The sequence below is a fragment of the Ctenopharyngodon idella genome, chromosome 22 (genome assembly GCF_019924925.1).
Source record: "Ctenopharyngodon idella isolate HZGC_01 chromosome 22, HZGC01, whole genome shotgun sequence".
In the NCBI taxonomy this organism is placed as follows: Eukaryota; Metazoa; Chordata; class Actinopteri; order Cypriniformes; family Xenocyprididae; genus Ctenopharyngodon; species Ctenopharyngodon idella.
The window spans coordinates 22,346,141-22,369,947 of record NC_067241.1 but is presented as its reverse complement, the minus strand read 5'-3'; the positions used below and the strand labels follow the sequence as shown (position 1 = coordinate 22,369,947).

The 23,807-nt window shown below is 37.6% G+C and overlaps 1 protein-coding gene, 1 long non-coding RNA gene and 1 other non-coding gene across 5 annotated transcripts in view; all 3 read right to left on the bottom strand.

Moving 5' to 3' along the window:
* utrn (utrophin) overlaps positions 1 to 19,295 on the bottom strand; it is a 222,703-nt gene extending 203,408 nt beyond the window's left edge. For 2 of the 3 annotated variants that reach the window (XM_051880130.1, XM_051880128.1), the window contains exons 1-2: positions 18,976 to 19,295; positions 15,042 to 15,209 (exon numbers count right to left, since the gene is read on the bottom strand). In XM_051880130.1, coding sequence (XP_051736090.1) covers positions 15,042 to 15,123 — 82 coding nt within the window. In that variant the 5' untranslated portion in view covers positions 15,124 to 15,209; positions 18,976 to 19,295. The remainder of the gene's footprint in view (positions 1 to 15,041; positions 15,210 to 18,975) is intronic. The other variant, XM_051880126.1, reaches the window with a different exon arrangement.
* Positions 19,296 to 19,930: 635 nt separating this feature from the next.
* Positions 19,931 to 23,044, bottom strand: LOC127504951 (uncharacterized). Its single transcript, XR_007927522.1, has 3 exons — positions 22,321 to 23,044; positions 22,016 to 22,073; positions 19,931 to 20,074 (listed from the first exon to the last, which is right to left on the bottom strand). It is a non-coding gene; the product is annotated as an uncharacterized LOC127504951 (long non-coding RNA).
* On the bottom strand, positions 20,629 to 20,711 carry trnal-uaa (transfer RNA leucine (anticodon UAA)). The gene has a single exon. It is a non-coding gene; the product is annotated as a tRNA-Leu (tRNA).
* Positions 23,045 to 23,807: the final 763 nt, after the last annotated feature.

Sequence of the window (23,807 nt, the reverse complement as noted above, 5' to 3'; positions counted from 1 at the left end):
TTAGCTAACACGAACTAATAATGAACAGCACTTATACAGCATTTATTCATCTTTGTTAATTTCAAAATTTATTAATAATACATTATTGAAATCAAGAGTTGTATTTGTTAACATTAGTTAATGCACTGTGAACTAACATGAACAAACTATGAACAGCTGGATTTTTATTAACAAAGATTAACAAATACAGTAACAAATGTATTGCTTATGGTTAGTTCATGTTAGTTAATATAATGTTTGTTAAATAATGTTAACAAATGAACCTTATTGAGAAGTGTTACCATTAAAAGTTATCTGTTTCTATTTACTGACCCAAGCTAACATAAAACAACAATGAACTGTGTGTGTATGTATGTATGTGTGTGTGTGTGTGTGTGTGTGCTGGAAAATCATTGAGGAGTGTGAGGTGAGCTGAACATCTAGAGAGAATGACAGTGTAATATGAGTTGTGTGTGTCGGTGGAACAGCCACTGGAAAACCACAGTGAATCATTTCACATACCCTAACCTGCTGCTGTTCAGTGGAGGAAATGCAACCATCTCACACACACACACACACACACACACACACACACACACACACACAGACGTTTCAAAACTTTATTTTTATACTGTTATACAAATGAGGACGTCCCCAAAAGGAGGTTTTGTCAGGTTTAGCTTACTTCTGGGTACAAATTTGTCTTAAAATATAGTAGACACACACACACACACACACACACACACACACACACACTCTCTCTCTCTCCATAATGACAGCTCTGAATATAGACTTTCCTTTTCACAGCTCACCACACCCTCTTCAGATATTCACACACACGGGTGGTGACATCAGTCACCATGAGGAAATGCAGTCTCTTTATTTTTCTCCATTTCTGCTGTCCTTTATTGTTTCTTCACTGTTTGCACTCTGATTAGTGGTATTTACTAAGTCAAACATCATTATTACAACAGATCATACTGATTTGATCAAACCCTAAACCCTCAGTATTCAACTATTCAACTTCAAGGCCTGTTCACACCAAGATGAATGTTCAATGTTAAAATTCAGTGTGATTAACATTTGTTCAGGCAGACACAAACATTCACATGACATCAATGCAACTATATTAGATAGGCATCTATATTCACTAAATGTTTATAGAAAAGCAATAAGGTTCCTGAGGTGAGCTGTACTGTGAATACAGTCATGGCTGAAGGGCGTTTGTTAGGCATGACGTGAAGCAAAGTAACCCTTTCACAGACATCCCACCCTGCAAAAACTCATTTCCGAGAGATGTCATCATCCTCCCACCCTGATAGCAATCAATAACAAATGTGATCTAAATATAAAAAAAAAAGTACATATATCTTCTGTGGAAGTCTCAGGACCAAAAAATGTTTGTCCAGTCATTGCATTTGGTCCGAATGTAATGATACGATGTCCTACCTGCTAACATATGTATTTCTATACCTCTGCGCACCTGGGCGGTATTCCAGAAAGCAATGTCAACTTATACCCGTCACCCTGAACTCTCGGTTGATTAACCCAAACCTTGCTTACTCGAGGTATGCTGGTTCCAAAAAATGCATCCGGGAGTAAGTTCAGCCATCCCAGAGTATGTTCCCGGTTAACACACAAGACATTCTCAACAGAGTGACGAATCGACGATTCACCATGGAAACAGACGCTAAGAAAAAGCGCGCCATTCTACTTCTTTAGTTTAATGGTGATTTACATAACTTAGGGCACATCGCCACCTATTTGGTAGTTATGCAATCATTTTTTCAATCCTTTCATTTAATAAGTAACCTTTATTCACTGAGAATAAGAATTATATTGTTTGTTGCTAATTATTTACTAAGATATCGCAAATGTATTATAGAAATTATAGTAGAGAAAACATCCTGTTATAAAAAAAGCAGATCCATGTGAGATAACAATAAAATACATATATTAGAATTAAGCATTACCGCTTTATAATAGTGCTTTATTATATGATATATATATATATTTTAGGGGTGGGAATCTTCAGTCACCTCACTATCCAATCTGATTCTGGGAGTCACGATCCGATTCCAAAAACCATTCTTGATCTACTTTTTTTTTTCTTATTAATTGATTAGGTTACTGACTTAAAAACCTTAAAATCCTTACATTTACATATCCTTACATACAGTAAGTAATTATAAGTAGGCCTACTTTTTAAAATAATTACAAATTGAAAAAATTTAATTAAAACAATTGTATGTTAAAAATTTTAAACTAATATAACTTTAAAACATACAAGCAAGTAGCAAATAATAAAGAGGAGCAACGAAACATATTACAAGCAATAAACAAGGAGTGATTTCAGTAATTAACGATTTCTTTCTCATGTTTATTGTCGTTTGATTGTTACATCATAGACAGCGGGAGATCTAATAAGTTGCATTCACGCACGGATCTCTTTTGAAATATAAGTAATGCGGTTTGTCCTGTCCATTTAATCCCTTAAGACAAAACTGGCAGTGTTTAGGCTACATTAATTTTACGTCATAAAAACATTTTGAGACACAAGTAGCCTACATTAAACCACTTACACGGAGTCGCGCACAGCCGCATGCACAAGCACTCTTCACAAACAAAGCATCAGCATTTGAAATTGAAAGCAGCCTTCTGTAAGTGAGTTTCATATTTTAAATATATAAGTCCACTGCACTCCAAACGACATAAATGATGCCTTTGTAGAGCATTTGTAAGGAAAATACAGACGGGGGAGACCGGACACTGCAAGTGTAACATCAAACAAAGCGCGCATCCTGTGCAGTAAAGCCCGCGAATATCATAATTCGATTTAACCTTTCCAAACGTTATGAAAGATTATTTTACGGAAGGTTCGAATGTTGTATGTGTGTGAGGAATTAGTAGCAAGCAGAATCCAAGTGTTTCTAAAGCATATTTTTATATATATTATATATATATATATATATATATATATATATATATATATATATATATATATATATAAAAACATGCATCAGAACACCTCTTAAACAGACTAACCCTGGAACATGAGCTGCTTCGGAGCATGAGACTATGCAGAGTTGTAGACAGATGTTAGTCACCGAGTGCCACAAACGAACAGCACCAAACCAAAACAACCAGCTTATGCTGCGTTCACGCCATCGTAACCATAATTACGAGATGGCAACCCGTAACGTTCTACCCAGAGCTGTTCACATCCTCAGACTTGAATGTATGAATTTCTCTGTCAACTCTATCAACGCCGAAATGAATCTGCAGCAGTCAGGTGGTACAACTAGAGCTCTGTGAGTTGTTTACATTCATTATTATTGTAAAGTTATGTGCTTTGAGACATGAGGTCATTTAACACCATCTCTTGTGACGCTTTGCAGAATCTGCTGTGAGCTTTTATGTGTTTTGAAGGAGGTGGAAATGCTCTGAAGGGAGGGTGGGATCTCATGCTTTCAAAGCTAGCTTGCTATAGCTAGCTGCTCCGAAATTGCCTACCCTACCTTTAATACCAGATGGAAACAGATTTTCTCTCTTGCTCGTTCAATTTGTGGGATATTCTATATAATCTCCGGGCTTCAGGGAAGCACTATCAATATGTGGAAGACTGCCTTCAGTATTCACAATATACTCATACAGCATGCCTTGTTTTGTTTACCACACAAAACAAATATTAAAGCCAAAAATATATGTACTATGTTACTTTTTAGTAATAAAATTATTAAATTACATACTTCCACCAGAAAAAATAGTCCCTGACAGTGATTTATTTAATAAATAATATATACATTATATGAAATATTGTTTGTTTACATTGCTAAGTGTGTTGCGCAGCGATACACAGATCTGTTCGGTGAAGCGGTCATAGCCATGCTTCATCGTAAATAAAACACCGCTATTTACCAATCAGCATCAAGGACCGGAACTATCCATTTTACAATAATATTTATTTCAAAATGAAGTGACCGCTGAATATAATATCTGCTTTCCTCTCAGTGTCAGACGAATAATACAATTCACTCCGAGTGTGTATTGTGTCAGGTCTACATATTTTACATGGTGATGTTTAGAGTGGACGGACACACACGCACACACACAGAGAGAGAGGCCAGTCATGATGGAGTTTAATGAGGCCTAAAACAATAGACTGTGTTTCCTGCTTCTATTACTACTGTTTCCCATTCAGTAATATCCTGAACACATCCTGGTCACACACACACAAGCCAGCCAATGACAGCAACAGAACAGAGAGAAAGAGAGGGGTGTGTGTGTGTGTGTGTGTGTGTGTGTGTGTGTGTGCGCGTGTGTGTGCGTGTGCGTGTGTGCGTGTAATGAGATCACCTTGGGTGAATTTCCTTTATTTGCTTACTTGGTTTTCCATGGTTCAAGGTTTCAGGTGACACACAAACACATGGTGTCTGTTTCACAAGAACAATCTCAGGTAATAAGGTCACTGAACTCTCGGCAGGGTGTCAAAAGCACAGTCTACTGGGTCAATTTTGCCCTTTCCCAGCATGCTTGGCAAAAACCTTGAGTCAGATGGGAGATACTGAGATATATATAAAGTTAGATTGCGAACTATAAACTCACATTGTGAGATATGAAGTCACAGTTACTCTCTCCTTCACTAGACAACTAACAGGCACTAATTTCACTTCCTCGCTTTCACTTTTCATTGAGTAATACACAAGAGCTTTCAGCTGAACGAACACAGCATTGATATGAAAGGACACACTAGTGATTTGACAACACAATGGTTAGTGACCCTCACACAGTATGTTCAGTGAAAGCTTGATGCACATATCTGAAAGCTTCCCAAAAAATGGAAAGCTGTAATTTGATTGTCTAGTTTCTGGGGTTCTGGTTAGTTCTAGTACAGGTCTTCACTAGTTCATTCAGAAACACAATAGGCTGGTGAAATTAGAGCTTCTAAAGATAAAGTAATCAGTAAACAAGTGGTATTGAGTTGAAATATAAAAAGTTGCTGTTTGGATTTTAATAGGCAAATACTTAATGGTCTATGATTGGATCATTATTGCAGTGATTATTAGCATGTTATATGTTTGACAACAGTTCTTCTAACCCAATAAACAATATTAAATTGTCAAAACAAGATATTGACCAAAAATTCATGCACCTCTTGAAGGAAATAACATTTATTTCCATCAAGAGGTGCATCAATTTTTGCTCAAGATCTTGTATTGTCAATTGCAAGAGTAGAGCACTCTGTAAAGTCTCCTCCAGCACATCCCAAAGACTTTCAATGAATTTAAGGTCTGGACTCAGAGGTGCCGATTCATGTGTGAAAATGATTCTTCAATTAATTTTATACTTTTTAGTGTGAATTGGCATTTAACTCTAGTGATACCTATAATGATAACTACTTTAAACCTAAAACCCAAACTTATATATTTTGCTGCCCTGCAGGCACCGGTATTTCCTTCAAGGAATGTAAATCAGAGAAATCCACCCCTTAACAGCATGTAAAAACAAACGCAACTGTGCTTGGATGCTTTATATGTCACTCAGATGGACTCTTCTTATCCAAGCAGGCAGTTTTTGGTCAGAATTAGCTGCAAACTGGACCAGACCATCCAGACAGTCAGAGATCTGGCTCTGCTGCAAGTACAGGCAGTGGAACTGACAGACAGATCTGGCCATGAGCACCGCTTATATAACACTTGGCTGCAGTAAAGGGACCCGTCTAACCTCGCTTTACAATACAGTGTGCGAGAGAGAGCAAGAATGTGAGTGTATTTGGATGGGGGGACATAGATGAAAGAGAGAGACAGAGATGTGGAAGAAAAGACGAAGAACCTCAGTGTGACGGGAGGGAAAGAGAAGCTCTGTGTGCGTGTGTGTCTGAGGTTGGTTAAAGCCCCTGTGTGAGCTGGCAGAGCTTCCAACATGTGCAGAGAACAAATTAGTACAGACAAATTAGAGTACAGAGAATGTGCCGACACCAGAACTGCATTATCCAGCATTCTTCAGGAAAATGACAATCTACACTAGAATTAATTTTTAAAGATTTTTGAAAGAAATTAACACTTATATTCAGCAAGGATGCATTAAATTGATCAAAAATGACAGTAAAGAAGTTTAAAGATGTTTCTTTTAAACTTCATATTCTTGAAAATGTATCACACTTACCAACGGTTTTCAACACTGATAATAATAAAAATTTTCCTTGAGCAGCAAATCAGCACACACACAAAAAAAAAAAAAGTCAAAATGCCTTTTTGTAGAGTATTAACATAAACACAGTTGGTTATGTCTTTAATAAACGTATGCAGTTGAGACAAAAATAGTGTATCCTTTAATAAGGATTAATCTATATGTCAGTGGTCAGCAATAGGTGGCCCGCGTGGCAAAACTGGCCTGCCAGCAATAATATCTGGCCCGCGCCCGCAGCCAGATTATTTTAATAGCAGCTGGTTCTGAAATTGATCTTCGTCTCGTGATGCCATCTAATATTATACCCATGTCTACACCAGACGCGCCGCGCCGCAACAGCTAAAAGTTGTCTACACTGAACGCGACAAACCAACTTTTGCAAAGCACTTGGACTATGTCAGAAATAGAACGGGGAATCCGTTTACTGTCGGGAATTTGTTGTGTTGCGCCGCGCCACATCCAGTGTAGACAATGTCATTATAATGAGTTCTATTATCTTTTGTAGTGTCGCGCCGCTCGCGTCTGGGGTCGGTGTTATATTCTTTGAAAACAGCGACAACTTTGTTGCAGATAAGACACACCGACTTTGCACTTACAAAACCAGGTAGGATGAACGCATAGTTATCCTTCCATTCTTCTTTGTATGCTCTATTTTCGCTGACAACTCTCCTCTTTAGACTCTTTGATAGTGCCATTTTCTCTCACCAGCTAGTTTAAATGTTAACATCACTCTGCACATGACGTAATAGCGTACCTCCAGCACACAAACAATTGAAATAAATGCAGTTTAGTGCGTGAGGATGCCAAGGAGTGTAAAAGTAGGCTACATTACAATAAGTTAGGCTCCATTGTGTAACAGGCAAATTAAAATGTTACATTTATTATTCACAATATGGAAAGAGGAAATAAAACATAGTTCGTTAAGAGCATGACTCAAACATGCCATTAATAGGCTTATTCAAGTTATTTTTATCCATTCCGCATCTCCCACATATGTGTGTTTTAGCAAGGCGGTCTGTGTTGCAAGATGGTGAATAAAGATACTTGCCAGGTTTCGTGTCACTACTCTGCTTTATTAATTTATCCAGTGTAAAACCCGGACACCACCACACAAATGTGGCTTTTTGTTAATGACTGTCCTACTACAGGATTTAACAGAGTAACATCTCACTACCAGTTACAAAAGACACTGTAACAGTCTTTCACTGGCAATTCTAGTTGCATTTTTCAATTAATTTCTTAAATTATCCTTTGACTATGTTCTGGCCCGCCATCTATTGGCGATTTTTTTTTTTGGCCCGAAGTCAAACTTAATTGCCGACCCCCGTTATATGTAATGAGTACAATAAGACTAAGCAGTGTTATATGCAGTTATATGCAATTTTTTTGTTGTAGGCCATTACTTATCTGAATACCACTGTTAGTACATCTTCCTGAAAAAAAATTATATTTTCATTCTATTGTATTTATTTGTTCATTTTGTGTGTAATTAGTTTCTTTGTTCTTATTGTATTGCTGAATGTTTACTTGTCTTATGTAATTATTTTGAGGACCTTTTTCTTACATTAGTTAACATTAGCTGAAGTAATTGTGACATATCATAAAATAAGACTTTGATCATATTGCCCACCAATAATCGTGTTAAATAATCGTGATTTTAATACTGACCAAAAATAATTGTGATTATGATTTCTGCCAAAATCGAGCAGCCCTACATTACAGCTTATTCTCAGCAAGAACTGCCCACTTAGACAGGAAGATACTCTCTGACGGACATATGAAGTGACCAACCATAGTTTATTCATTTAGGTTGATTTATTAGAAACAGATTATACCAAAATATTAGACCGGTGTGGTCTAACAAAACTCTTTATTGACTGTGAAAAGTTACATGAATATACACTGCTACATGAATAACACCAGAAAATGTTTGTAAACTTTGTGATCAGAATTTATGTTTGTCCAAAAGTAATAAGTACTACTTACTTTGTATCATAACTCAGAAAACCAAGTGGAATATACAGCTCTGCTGACTGATATTGACTTTACTAGTGCTAACAAAACTCTGACACCACTAACCTAGCCAGTTAGTTCATTAATTAGTTCAAAATGACCAAGTTTCCAGGCGGACCTGTAAAACCTGTGAACTCTGTCTCTGATACAGGAAGTTGCGTTAAGTCAATCAGCTTTCCAGATTGAGAAAGCACTTCCCGTTTGTGTGTGCAATATGCAGTTGGTCACTGGACAGTCGTCAGTGACTAAATAGTTGATAATTAAACTAATATCTTACCCAGAACAGTGGCATTGACCTAGAAACCTTACAGAAAATCCAAATCTCAATCCAAAACACACATTAAACATCATCATACAAACAAGCTGTTACATACAAAATGTGCAAAAATTGTACTTTTAAGGGTACAACAGCTGGTCACTGTGGCAGTACCTTTAAATGGACAACTTTGTACCTCATCTACCCTTAAAAGTTTATAGTAGTACCTTAAGGGTACATATTACTGCTCTAAGGTACTAACAGACACATTTTAGGGTTACAAATTTGTTCTTTTAAGGGTACTGCTGCAGTGACAAACTGTTGTACCTCTAAAAGTACAGGTTTTGCACATTTTTTCTGGTTTCAGATGTGTTTCAGGTTTACAGTTACTAAAGGACACTGACCTCTGTTTCATAACAGAGGAAAAGCTTTAAAAATAAAGTTGATGATTTCTTTGTTCCTTAGAAATCAGCTTGATTATTGCCGATTTAGAAGATAAAAATTTCAAGTTTTGTTTGGCTTTTTCACAGGATGTAGTTTTACAAGGATTTCCTGTTCTCTCCTTGTGTGTGTGTGTGTGTGTGTGTGTGTGTGTGTGTGTGTGTGTGTGTGTGTAAAAACATGAAAACTGATTCCTTTTCAAAGCAGCAGTTTTCCTGATAACAGTGGAAACAACTTAAAATCTACTGTAAAGGATCTACTCTATTTGTGTAAATTCACAACAACAAAACGTTGCGCTTTTGTAAAATAAAGAAAACAAACAGGATGCGCTTTCTGCCGTCTCAGTCTCTGTGAACTGGAGTGCATCACAAAAATGAATTGCAACTCAGCGTATACTTGCCTCACAGACATGAAAAATATATCCATAGAAAGCTTGAAATGTCTACTTTTAAAATAAATATCTGCTCATGTAATCCACATGAAAGGTGCATTTCTCTCTAAAGGCGCGTCCACTATACTGTGGAGACGACGAGGCAGCAGCAGCATCAACTTCATTTTTGCAGCCGACACTGACTCAGAAAACAGTAGTTTATTAAAGTCCCCCTGTGGTGAAAATCAAGTTTTTAATGTTTTTTATATGTCTATGTGGTGTTTTTAATATGCTTTACGACAAACCACGTGCAAATTCAACACCATTGCTGAGTATTTTCTCTTTAAAACTGCAGTGATCTAAAGACAGTCTCAAACCTGCGGTTTGAAATTGCTGGTGTTTCTGACGTCACAAACTACCTTGTAACCAATCACGTCAACCTGCCAGCAGGCTTTAGCATATCATTAACTATGACCGCTCTGAAGCAGGAGAGTCTCAAGAGAATATATTCTGGTATATTTTTTTTGTTGATATAAAAATATCAGGTAGATTTGGCAATAATGGCGGGTGTATGATGTATATAATGATGTTATGAAGAACTATATGCTTTTCTCCAATGACGTTAAGGTGTTCAAAGTGTTTCTAAGGATATTGATTTTTAGAAAACAGCTGATACACATGGTTTGTGTAACATTAGCAACACATTATTAGCTGTTTGATAATGTAGTCAAGCAAAAGGCTAATCATATTAATTACCGTTATGTGTCTGGCATTGTAAAAAGTGATACCATTGTGCAGTAAGTTCACCAAGTGGATCTCTTGAGTTTGTGTGAGTGAGTGGAGGCGGGGCTAATTTGCATATTCATAGATTCGCGTATATTAAATGAGGCAAGGGTGTAGAGTTACATTCAAGCTATTTTAAGGCATGAAGAAATTTTATTTTTCACAGGAAAAAATGTTTAAATGTGTCATTTTGGTGATCAAAGATGAGTTGTAAAGGATAAAATTATTGACTACAGGGGGTCTCCTTGCTATTGTTTTCCCGACACATTCATAATAGCAGATTAGGCTATATATATATATATATATATACACATAGCCCAGCCGTAATATAATGTATATCGGTTCTTGAGGATATCAGCATCAGAAATGGCCATAAAAAAAATCAGCATAAGGTTAAATATATCACTAGACACACAATCAGCACATCGTTAATGATTGCTGTCGCTCGCGTAACTGGAAATCACCTGCTCTCATTTCAAATTGTTGACTACAGGTTGCCTGTACTACAGGTTGACCATCGCTTAAGGAGGTGCCATCATACAAACACTGTATCTGTTACACCACTGAGAGACTGGGCAGCGAGGGTGCCGGCTTCAGTCATTTCTTCACACATAATATCATTTCCTTCAGACACACGTTCACTTTTCTCATACTGATCGTACTTCAGTTCTGACAATCTCACAGTTCAATGAACTATAGTTAATCATCATTCCTCCACAGAAAACATTAACATAAGTGTTTTACAGTTCAAACTGACCTGAGGGATTTTGGTCAGATGACATGATTCCAATTCAAAACAAACAAAACAAGGTCTGCAGTTACAGACCTACTTTTGCTGGTGACTAAAAACACGTGACGGTCTCTCCCTCTACAACATTTTCCCTGGCAGCTCCAACCCAAGAAAACATAACTTTTGCCCGTTACTAGGAGACCGGAATCCTTACAGAAAGAAAGGCATTGTGGTCTGGAAAGACAAGCGCTGTAAATCCACAGCGGAATTCCAACATTCCCAGAGAGAGAGAGAGAGAGCGAGCGAGAACATACCTGACAGGAGACCACAGCCTGTAACCACTAACACAAACCCTACAGAGCAAAACACAGAAGTCCTGGGCTTTTCCTTTCATGCCAGTGTTTAAAGTTACCATGAAATCAAAATTGACAATTCTTGTTTTTTTATGGAATATTGCAGTATTTATTATAAACGATTTATCCATGCACATCATTTGTTTTTTTAATTAGGGGTGTAACGGTTCTCGTAAAAAAAAAAAATCAAACCGTACCGTTCTCCACCCACAGTTCGGCACGCACTTGCACCGCGGTTCATCTTAAATCTGACGACGCATCTATAATATGGTTTGTTACAAATAACGTGTAAAACAGACAGACAGTGTCCGGCTAATGTACGTTTCTATCAATGGATACACATTCTTGCTTCCCAATACGTTACAACAGAGATGATCAAAAACGTGGACAAAACAGCCACTCTTTGTAAACTTTGTTCAGTGTGTGTGCCGTTTGCTCGGGCTTTTATGCCGTCATCATCTGGGTGTTGATAGTGCGCGAGCGCAGAAGAGACCTGAACAGCACACACTGCTATCTGTGTTTAAACTAAACTCATTTAAGCCTTGATAATTTAAACATTCAAAAGCTGTGAGAAGATTTGTGTGCGCTCATCTGACATGGCTCAGACAATGCGCAAATATTGTGTTCTCTTTCAAGTCTTGCACTTGAAGGAACAAATTCAAACAAAAATTATGTCAACGTGTCCGTCTTGCCAAGTATCCTAGCAAGCATAGTAGGTTATGTCTTAAGTGAACGTAAACAGTCGAGAAAAACAACAGGCCCTACCATACACCCGGTGCGACGCGAGTGTTTTTTGCTAGTTTCAGCCCGACAGTTATCATTTTGGTAACACTATTTTACAGTGCCGTAGTTACACGTTACTACATGTACTTACTATAGTAATAACAGTAAATTATGCATAACTACAAGTAACTAACTCTAAACCAAACCCTAACCCTAACTGTAAGTCTATAGTAAGTACATGTAGTTAGTTAATAGTACTCAGTACTTATTTGAGTAATTACAATGTAACTACGGCACTGTAAAATAAAGTGTAACCATCATTTTCACGCCCTGCGCCACGTTGTTTAAATAGCAAATGCACTCGTGCCCATCTGTGCGCCCATGGTTTGAAAACGAGCTGTGTTCAGGTGCATTGTTGGCGTGTTGCTATTTTGAGGCAACTGAAAATGACTGCATACACTCTGCTTGTTACACACACACAGGGATGCACAGCAGCACACAAACATGCCAAATATTACAAATAAAAGGATTCCTCTCTGGAGAAGCATTCAGTCTTTCCGCTTGCAAATTCCTCCATGTAAATAGTGAATACGCCCTGGCGCGAGCGCAACTGTCTTTTAAAGGGAATGGGAGATGAGACTCTGATTGGTTTATTGCACGTTACGCCCAAAACACACCTATTACTCATTAAGAGACTAGGTACAACTAGGGCTGGACGATTAATCAAAAAGTAATCGAAACCAAAATTCAGAACCTCTAACCGACGTAATTTTCCCATGTCAGTTATTTCATTTTTTTAATCCTGTTAATACTTTCCCCTTAAAAACATACTACCGCATGTAGTCTCGTGACTCCATCCCGTCCAGTGTCATTGAAGCAACACGGAGGCGAACGCCGAGTCAACACACACACAGACGGCGCGCGAGCCCTCAGTGAAATCACTTTTACTTGCGTCTTCACTAAACTTTGTCAATTGTATGTGTTTTAAGGCTTGCCAGTTTTGACATTCAAGTGATTTTAGACCATTGGATGTGTATTATTATTAAATTGAGCTACTGCGCTGATGCAGTGAGGCACACGAACACTCATACAATCAGTAGCTGTAAATCATGTGAAGATCGTGCGCACAGAGAGGAACGCAGAAACTCGTTGCCAGCGCTGTCCTGTGATTTATCACTAAAGTAGCTTAGACACTCAAAAGTTATAGCATATATTTTTATACTTTTGAAATAATTACTTATAACCCACAGCTTCAAAATTAATAATAGAGAGACGGTATGACTAATTCACACACGCAATCGCTCTCATTACGTACTGGTACCTGGCTAATTTAACTTTATCTGATTTACAACGAGTAGAAATCTGTAAGAAATGTTACGAATTACAGATAAAATAACTGCTGAAATTGAGCTGTTATGTCAGAGCACTCTTTCATTAGGAAAAAAATATTCCACCTTTAATAGTCAAGCATATTTATAGTACAAACCTTGTAAGTGAAGTATGAGGGAAAAAAAAAAAATCTTCATTAATCGTAATCGAGGTAAAATGTTCAGTTAATCAAGATTTTGATTTTATGTCATAATCGTCCAGCCCTAGGTACAACCCTATTTGGATGACCATTTTTTTCCGTTGTTAAACTAGCAAAAATGGATTCGGACATGCCCTAAGTGCACCTGCGCCATGCGCTTCAGACCATGTGCTTAGATCATTAAAGTAGGGCCCAACGCATGTGTATCAGTGTCAGTATTTTGGATCTGTGCATTGTGTCTTAAAGTGACAGCAGCCTAATATTACTGCTGTTTTTAATGTTAATCAAACAACAAAAGAAAAGTAAGTCACTCGCTGCTCTGGACTGAATAGCTTTTGTAACTTTAATAATGATTAATCTTCATTTAAATTATACCGTGAAGATTATATGCAGTTTTATTTTACATTTGATTAAGTTAGTCAAAACTACTGTTGATACCTAAATAACCTGAAAAGCACTGTTTATTTTATTTGTATCTTTGCTTTATTGTATTTATTTGTGCTGAATGATTATTTGTTTTGTTTTTTTATTTGACAGTAGTCCTTTTTTCCCTGAACATAGCACATACCGAACCATACCGAAACCATGACCCTAAAACCGTGATAAAAACCGAACTGTAAGTAATTTGAACCGTTACACCCCTACTCGTAAACGTCAAACAGAAAAACTTCCCCTCCCTCTTGCAGCAACATCTCTACTCTGATGACGTGTTTACTGGTGTGAGGGCGGGGCAACCTACCTGTCACTCACATGAGATCCACCAATAGCAAACCACAACCATCCAACCATCCAATCAATTCCCCATGGACATAATCAAGCCCCACCCTACATTTGTTCTAATTCCAGAAGCCGTTTCACTCTGATATACATCACAATAGGGACTAAGGGTGTACTCACACTAGGCGCATTTGACCCCCAAAGCCCGGTTCGTTTGACTAGTGTGATCGCTCCGAACCATGCCCGGACGTGGTTCATTTAGCCGGCCCTGGCCCGCTTGGAAGAACATCTTTACTACTTTGATAGTACACTTATCAATTCATGTAATTAATTCGAGTGTATTTAGGTTTATCATGGGTCTGATTCTCACCTTTGATGAACAAGAATTGTAGTTTGCGAGCAAAGCTGCAAATTCCTCCATTAACGTCTGCTGTCTTTGTAATCCTCGGATACGTGAAAGTGAAAATCGATGCGCGGCCTAAATGATAATATATATTTCTTCCTGTTTTCTTCCATTCAAAAAGTTGCATTGTATATGACGTAAGCGTGCTTCAGCCTGGAACGTTAAGTGCAGTGTGAGTACAGGCCAGCGGGGGAGTGGGGAGGGGGGACAATCGCGCTTGGGCTCGGTTCAAGGCAACCGTGCCTAGTGTGAGCACACCCTAAAAGACTATTGCAACTTCTGTTTCATGCTGACTTAAATGTTGTAAAGTTCAATTTCAGCCATATAGCAACTCTACAGAAGGCAAATATATGTCATTATTTAGCTCTAGTCAGTTCAATGTTGGTTGGTTGACTTTTCCATCAAAAAAAAAAAAAAAGTTAAAAAGGCCAACATTTTTAAAAAGTTAAATTTCAGAATCGGACACAAATAACTGGCCATGCTCTAACTTGAAATAGTGAAAAAGCAGCTCAACACAAATTACACAGTTATGCTTTGCAGGTCATCTCAGTCTTACCTGATCTCCATTTGATGATGTCAGTGAATTCATTGTTGTCTCCGCCCTCAGGGGTCTCTGACAGCGTGCCCACAGTAGCCATCTTCCTTCTCAGGAGTCACGGGTACGTCTGACACGGTAGAGCAGAAATCCGGATCACCTTTACATACACCAGCCCACTGCAAACCCCTGCAACAGAGCATATCCCATCAGCCTGAGCTCATCAGTTAGCTGTGGCTAACTCTTTGAAATCCAATACTAGTATATTGTTGTCACATGACCTCATTATGTTACATCTTTAATTCAGAAGGTAGTCATTATCTCAGAGAGGAAAAAAAAAAAAAAAAAACTTTCCATTTGGTTTCCAAGCCAACTGTGTGAAAAAAATATCTTAATTTTAAGATTGCTTTATGGGATTCAGCAAATGTAGTAGGCCATTCCATTCCATGAATTCAGAATATTCACTTACTGTGCAATAAAGGCTTACATACTGCATACTGCTCTTTGAAATGTTTACACAGACCACACGAGGGGGCAACCATGTGACCTTACTTTTTTGAACAACTGCAAAGCGCTGTGGGAGAGCTAGAGAGTGCAGAGCAGGGAGAGGCCATGCCATTTCTTGCCGAATCAACTAAAACACATGGGCGTATGAACTCTTCTAGGTCATTCAGAAAGTGGGAAGAGGAGCAAACAAAGACTGTTCAGCAATCCTCCAAAACTGTCTGGCTGCACACATGGTAAACTGCAGTGATGTCATGGGTTTGGTGTGGAGCTATTTGATTGGAGGGGTTGTTGTTGAATTCTACTGTATTATGAATTCAGTCCCCAAAAAAACAAGCATTACCTTATTAATGAAAAACACATTTTTTAAAGTTTTCTTGTGCAAGTATCAACTATTTTGAGTTGATTTGTTTCATCAAGAACACCTCATTCTGAATAGAATTGTAATTGTAATACTGACTCAGATTCAGATTATCACCAATTCTAATTTATATTAAATCAAATTCTGATTATAACATTCTTATTCTAATTCTGATGTCAGCTTAAATTCTGGTTTGAATTGTAATTGTTATACTGATTCAAATTCTGATTCTCACCAATTCTATTTCTCATTCTGATTGTGACATAATTTAAATTCTGATTACAACATTCTGGTTTTAATTCTGATGCCAACTTAAATTCTGGTTTGAACTGTAATTCTTATATTGATTCAAATTCTGATTCTCACCTAATTCTTATTTTATTTCTGATGGTGTTTAAATTGATTAGAACTTTCTGTTTCTAATTTTGATTCTAACACCGTGTCCTAACCAGACGTGATGCGATAAGATTCCAGCGATGAGCAATTTGACTGTCCACACTAGACGCGACGCTAGAATGAGAAGCGATAAAATCAATCAAAAACCACAGCCAATCAGAAGAGAGTGTGGGCGGGCTCTCTCGGCAAGAGCACAGCGGACAAAAAAATTAAATGGGTTAGTACATAGTAAAATTCATAAATATTATACAATTTAAACATTATTTAAAGTACATACGGAGTGACTAAACCAATTTGTCATAGAATACACTTGTTTGTTCGTATTGAGTTGACAGTTTGAACGTTCATGTGCCCATTTATTTATTTTCAAGATCTGAGGTGAATTAGCCAGTGTTGTTTTCATTACAGCTAAAAAGCTGGGAACACAGAACGATATTCAAACTCACGTTACACGCTTTTAACATTAAATAAAGCACATAAACAGTACCTTATATTATCATTACCATACTTTGTGTTGCTGTTCCAGCCGCGACGTCGCGGAGAAATAGAAACCGTTTCTAAAATAGAATCGTCTCGTGTCGCCGTCACGGCTGGTTAGGACAAAAACTCTGATTAACATGGAAAAGATAGGCCTACCTTTTATCGCGTGTCGCGACATCGCGTCTATTCTGACGCTAACTAAAATTCTGATTCGAGCTATAATTCTTACACTGCTTCAAATTCCGATTCTCACGAAATCTATATCTCATTCCAACTTAAATTCCTGGTTTTAATTGTAATTCTTATACTGATTCAAATTCCGATTCATTATTCTAATTCTGACATAATTTAAATTCTGATTATAACTTCCTGATTCTAATTGTGATGCTAACTAAAATCTGATTTGAATTCTAATTCACACACTGATTCAACATTCTAATAAATTGTTTTGTGCTTATAATGATTCCAATTCTGATTCTTACCAATTCCAGTTTATATTCTAATTCGGATTCCATTACTGACACTAAATTCAGATTCTAATTCTAATTTGTTTCTTTACAAAGTGCCATCGTCAACTACTAGCCTGGCATGAATAATACAGTGTTTTTAGTCGTTTTCACAGATCCGTGTGAATGGGGAATGTTTTGACAATGTTGTTGTCTGTACGTGAAAAACGCAAATGATAAACTTTTCTGTTTTTAGTACACTGTTGTTGTGTAAACATACGGATTTATGACACTGCAGAATACAATGATTATTTCATTACTTCAAATAAGTTAAATTAAAATTAAAGTATTAAATGGTGATTAAAACACATTCTGGTCCTCACACTGGACAGTGCAAATCATGGCTCATGACATTCAAAACTAATATAATAGGCCTCAGAGAGTTAGTGTTGTCTAAGATTGACCTGGATCAGGGAAAATCTACAGTGAGATCAACAGAGCAGGTGAAAACATCCGCCATACAGTACAAACCGACAGATGTACAATCAGGAGTGAGATGTTATCACCCACACCAGAGAACACCCATCAGAGGGTGGGACCAATTACTGCACGAGAAAACCAGGTCCTTTTTGTGTGTGTGTGTGTGTGTGTGTGTGTGTGTGTGTGTGTGTGTGTAGGACAAGTTGTAACAGGAGCTGTCACCCAGCCAAACAGGTGACCACGCATTCATTCTGTAGCTCCCCCTACATTCCTTCCCTCAAAACACAGTCACTGGTCAGGTCCACCAACACCAGACCTCTCAAAGCAGCACTGTAGCAGCTGATGGACGTGACGGCTGGGCGATGATGTCATTGATCAGTAATGAGGTAATGAGCAGGAATGTGGAGAGAATAGAAACACGACCTCCTCTGATAATTTACAGCATGTCTCGTCCAAGAAAGGCTTTTTTTCAGCATTATAAATAAATGTGTTGGCATGCAGCAATACTGGATGACGCAAACGTCTAACTTTAGGAAACTTTGTGCCCCCATTTTCTCAACTTCCATCCCACAAAAAGAGTGATTGCGACTTGAAATAAAACACCGAATGTACATGCACGCTTATACAAACTAGATGAAGTAGTCAAAGGCTAGAACAATGTGTGTTCTGGATTTTAAAGAAAGCCATTTTTTAGAGGCAAGTCATGTGCAAAGTTGGTATGCATGAAACACATGGCCATCTTATCTGCTAAATGATCTGCAGTTTGAAAGTGTGTGCAGACTATAATAACTCAAACCCCTAAAAACATGACCCTGATAGTCATTAATTGGTATAAATTAATCTAATCCCAGACAACCTTAACACTGACTGGAGCCCAACCTAAACCTGCACAACTCTAACTTTAACCAACTCAACTAACGCTTAACTAAATCCTACTTTATCTAACCCAACCAACTCTATATAACCGTAACTGTGAGCCAAACCTAAACCCATAACTGAAACTAAACCTAAACCCAATCAATCACTCCAAACCCAACTTTAACTTTCCTACAGTATATGCATCAAACTTCTAATTAACTTCTATTAATGGTAGGTCAGTCCATGAGAGACCAAGAGACCAAATAAGACTCAAGAGACTCTTGCAACATTTCACAGACGAGTAGCCTTCATTCATCTGTTTATTTATTTAGTTTAACTTGTTTAGTTAATTTGGTCAGTCGTGTTTAGGCGCTAATAATTCAACAAACATATTAAAGTTTTGCAAACGTGTAAGTGCAGCAGTTCTCACCTTTGCGTGATGAATCTCTCAGTGCAGTACAGTGACTTTATATCATTGAGTAAATAATGAATCATTGACTCTTATTAGGGCATGTTCAGCGCTCCACACTTCACAAGCAGCTGCCAACTCGTCTAATGCTCCAGATCTCAGCTCAACGCTTTCACGGGGGATTCAGAACTCCATCCAGAAAACATCAAAGTTATCCAAGTCGATTGTTTTGGCGCTCCTGGAGTATTTCACTCCGCCGCAAAGTTTCCTTTACTCATGAATAACAAAAGAGTTACAGCGCGTCCCGAACTACTCCAACCGCTCCGCCCACACTCACAGCAGGAATGATGGACACGTGACGTCACGAGGCGTGCTAGCTCCAGTCGTGCTGGATTGAAAGACGAGCGCGTCCCCGTGTGGAATTGTGTGGACGCGCTCGTCATTCGCATCAGTTTACAGCACTAAATGCTGCTGTATTGAAATTTATGATACTTTTTCTAGAGTTTTAGATATTCCATAAACATTAGTTTGTTCTTTTAGAAGCTTTATATTATTCATAGGGATAGGCCTAAAATATATTTATAAATGCAATGTGATGCATAGCGTTTTATATATTATACTATAAACACCGAGGACCATGAGGAGGACCTGTTGTGGCTGATCAGTATATTATAATATCAGCACAAGGCTGATTGTCAGTGTGATATTGTTTAATACAGTTCAATAAACAATAATTAAGTAACTTATATTAGACACAGTTTCTAAATGTTTTTCCAAGCAGAATTGTTGCACGATTCCGAGAAACAGTCTTGTGTTTGAACGAATCGTTTGAATGAATTGAATTTGAATGAAAAAAACATGTTAAACTACAATGATCAAATATTAAACTTGAGTTCAGCAATTGATCTGATGAAGTATTTATCTGGAAGGAGGATGGACTGAAGGAAATGTAAAAACGATAAGCATGCATATTGAATTTGATCATTTTATTTTTATTATGTTTTATGATATACACACAACACAAACACAATGCAGTCTGATTTATTAGATTAAGCAAATTTAGGCTACATCAATAAAAACGCACCACCATATTACATACAACCAGGCCTCCTCCAGCAACCTGTTAAAAAAGAACACAAATATATATTTTAGAAGCAATATGTACATGCAGGAAAAGGTTTTGAATCTTAATTCAGAATATTTTTCACCCCAATGACCTCTTATAGAGATATAGAGACTATACAGAGACCTTGTATGCTGTTGTATTATCTATATGTCTGTCAGTCTGTCTGTATGTCTATCTATCTATCTATCTATCTATCAGAAGTTAGTTTTAATTTACCAATAGGAGGCAGTATCAGAGCACCCATTCAACATCGAGTCAACATCACGTCGAGTTTTGATTGTTGATTATTTGTTCTTTTACCTAGCAATTGTGTGTCCGCTGTGTCTCACTTTATGGACATGCCATGCTGGTCAACAGCGGTCGATTTTCCTCCCTTCATCTATCCGTCCATCCAGAGAGAGAGAGTGGATCAACATTTTTGAATACTGACAGTATTGAGTACTGACAGTATTTTTTTCTCCGTGCAGGTTTCGCTTTTCGTATTTAACGTAATCTGTACAGCAGTAAGCAGTTATTGTCAATTTTAAAATACGAGAATCAAAAGTCATTACCAGGAGTGGGGTTCGAACCCACGCGGACATATGTCCATTGGATCTTAAGTCCAACGCCTTAACCACTCGGCCATCCTGGTGCATATATATCGCCCTATATGGGATAACTCAAAATATATGTCAACTACATGTAGTTATCAATATTTTATGTTTACTTTCATCGCTGTATATCTGTTTGTGGTCGGTCGCGCTTCTCGTTAAGTTTCATTTCATATTCAGAGCTGAATAGCAGTTGGTGGCGCGCAGCTTGCTGACTATTAGCATGCTAGCAGACTCGCTTCCGAAAACCACCAGAAATTATTAACAAGCTTAAAAGATGAAAACAATGCACATGAATTTTCATGACTGCAGTTTTATAAACACTATTTCAGTGAATTATCCTTACGATAGTAGTAGGATTATAGCCGTTTGGTTAACAGTTAGCAAGCTAATATCCTGCTATATAGGCTACGTTAGTGAACAAACTCAAGTTATTGACGCACTTAATCAAAACAGTTTCGGTGACAAGCTTGCGTTTATGTTGAGCTGTTTTCAGAACTGAAAATATTTAAATGAATATCTTTCATAATAATTCATTATATTAATACTTTCCTAACATAAGTATCTCTTCTTTTTACTTACTGTTGTCCAAATCCATACCTAAATTCATGTGAATTCCTGAGAATAAAAACTGGTTTTAGATGGGCAGTGCTGCTCTGTCACTGGGACAGTCTGTTTTTGGCTGGTAAATCAACTTGACATTTTAGCCATGTTGGATGATTGGTGAAAACCAGCATGAAAATGCCCGAAACAGGTACAGCAACGGTCATTTAAAGTCACCAGATTAGCTAGTCTAGGCTTTTTCACCAGGAAGATCACTTTATACAATAATCTGAAAACAAAACAAATCAGACCTTATACACCAAAATTAACCATTTGAATTTAATTCTAATATTCTTATATTGTTTTCTTTATGTACACTTCAACTGGAAAATTCCAGTTCCAGTTTAAACTTTTAAAAATTTGACTAGGATCTGTGAACATATTAGTATTAGTGTTGGATTGATTAAGTCTTTGAATATAAGAGCAAAACTGGTAATTAATTAGTTAAGCATTGTGTACACACTCTCATAGCAGTTTTCTAATTATGTTTTGGTGAATTGATTGGTATGAATTTTGGTATGATCTGCTTACTCCCCAGCAGTTAAATTTAGAGGTGGGGTGGACATTCATAGTTTTTTCTTTTTTTCCCCCCTCAGAATTCATACAAAATTGCCACCTCATAAAACTGGTTACTTTTTCTCATGATATCAGGTTGGCATTGTTATTCTCTCATGTTTTGTTACAATGTTCTTTTACAGTATTTTAACACTTTTAAATTCATTTAGAAGACTGATTTACTCACTCATAGTAATACAGTATGCCCGGTTATGTAAACAGGTGCATTCCTCTTCAGGATGGTTCTAGAAGTGTCAGAAAGTTAGTAAAGCGTCAGTTCACTCTGGCAGCAAAGATGACACAGCATATGTGTTTATAATGTGAAACAGCCCAGGTACATTATTCTTCTTTTGATCTATAAAACAGTAATGTCATTCTTGTATTTTTATTCACCTGGTATTTACATGATCTACAAGAGACTAAAGCATCCCAGATGTTACCAATGTTACTTTACTTTTGGGTAATTATTTAGAAAAGCAAACATGCACTGACCTGGTCTTCTGGTTGTCTGACTTTCCCTTTTTACCTGTTGTTCTTGTGATCTCTGTGTATTCCTCCTTGAGTTGTTGACTGTAGTTTGCCAAATCATGAATTCCCTCATATACTGCTACTATGACAGCAGATACCACACCTCCACCGCATGCTGAATGTGCATTCACTTCATAGGCTGGGAGAACAACTTTTTCAATGCTCTTAATATAAACGTAACACTGAAGTGCTCTTAGTCAACCAATCACACACGGACATTTTCACGTGTTACGAGTGACAATAATCAGGAAGTATATGTGAAAAGAGAATGTGATTCTTGTGAAAACATTTGTGTTTTGCTGTGAAACTGCTAACAGAGGGCAGTACTGATTTCAGAAAGTGCTGCATGTTTTTTTGTTTTGTTTTTTAAATGCTTTAATATTTTTTCTCATCAACCTACACTCCATACTCCATAATGACAAAGCAAAAACAGATTGGTGGTACATTATCATATTTAGTAAAGATCTAGCACCTTGTCTACACTGGGGTGTGACCGCTGTCATATTCACCACAACAGTTTGAGGCTCTCTACGCTGAACGCATCAAAGCAAATGTTCTGAATCCATTTGTACTGTTGTCAGAAGTAGCACAAGCTCATGGAGTACATCAGAAATAGACCGTGGCCCATCAGTTTACTGCTGGTGTCCTGTCACACCACACCACATTCAGTGTAGACAGTTTCATTAATTATAATGGACTCTTGCTTTTGTTGTGTCATGTCATGCCACTTGCATCTGTAGACGTGGTGTAACAGCTGTAAATACATATCAGAGCAAAAACCAAGCCATGAGGTAAAAAGAACTGCCTGCAAAGTTCAGGAGGAAGGCACAGATCAGAAGGAAGACAACATTTCTTCTACAAAAAGCATTTCAAGGTTCACAAGTGGTCTTTATCATTTTTAAAATAAGTTTGAAACAACCAGGACTCTTCCTGGAGCTGGTCGTCAGGCTCACTGGAGCAATCAAGGGGAGAAAAGCCTTAAAAGAGGTGATGAGATCTCTGGAGAAACCTGAAAGTGTCTGTCCCCCGACAGTCCCCATCCAACCTGACAGATCTTGAGAGGATCTGAGGAGAAGAATGGCAGAAAATTGCCAAATTCAGGTGTGAAAAGCTTGTCACATCATACCCAAAAAGGCTCAAGGCTGTAATCCCTGTCAAAGGTGCTTCAGCTGAGTACTGAGTTAAAGGTCTGAATATTTTTGCAATGTGGTATTTCAGATTTATTTTTTTAATATATTTGCAAAGTTACCAAATCTGGTTTTTGCTTTGTCATTATGAGGTATGAAATGTTTATTCATGTGAAAATAAAATTAAAACTTAAGGGTAAACATATCAAAATATCTTCCACGGATACATTTATGCACTTGGCACTTATCATGAATAGGTTGTTTGCACATGACGTCACGGGGTGGCACGAAATGCAGATGGAGGGCAGGAAGTGATTTTTTAGA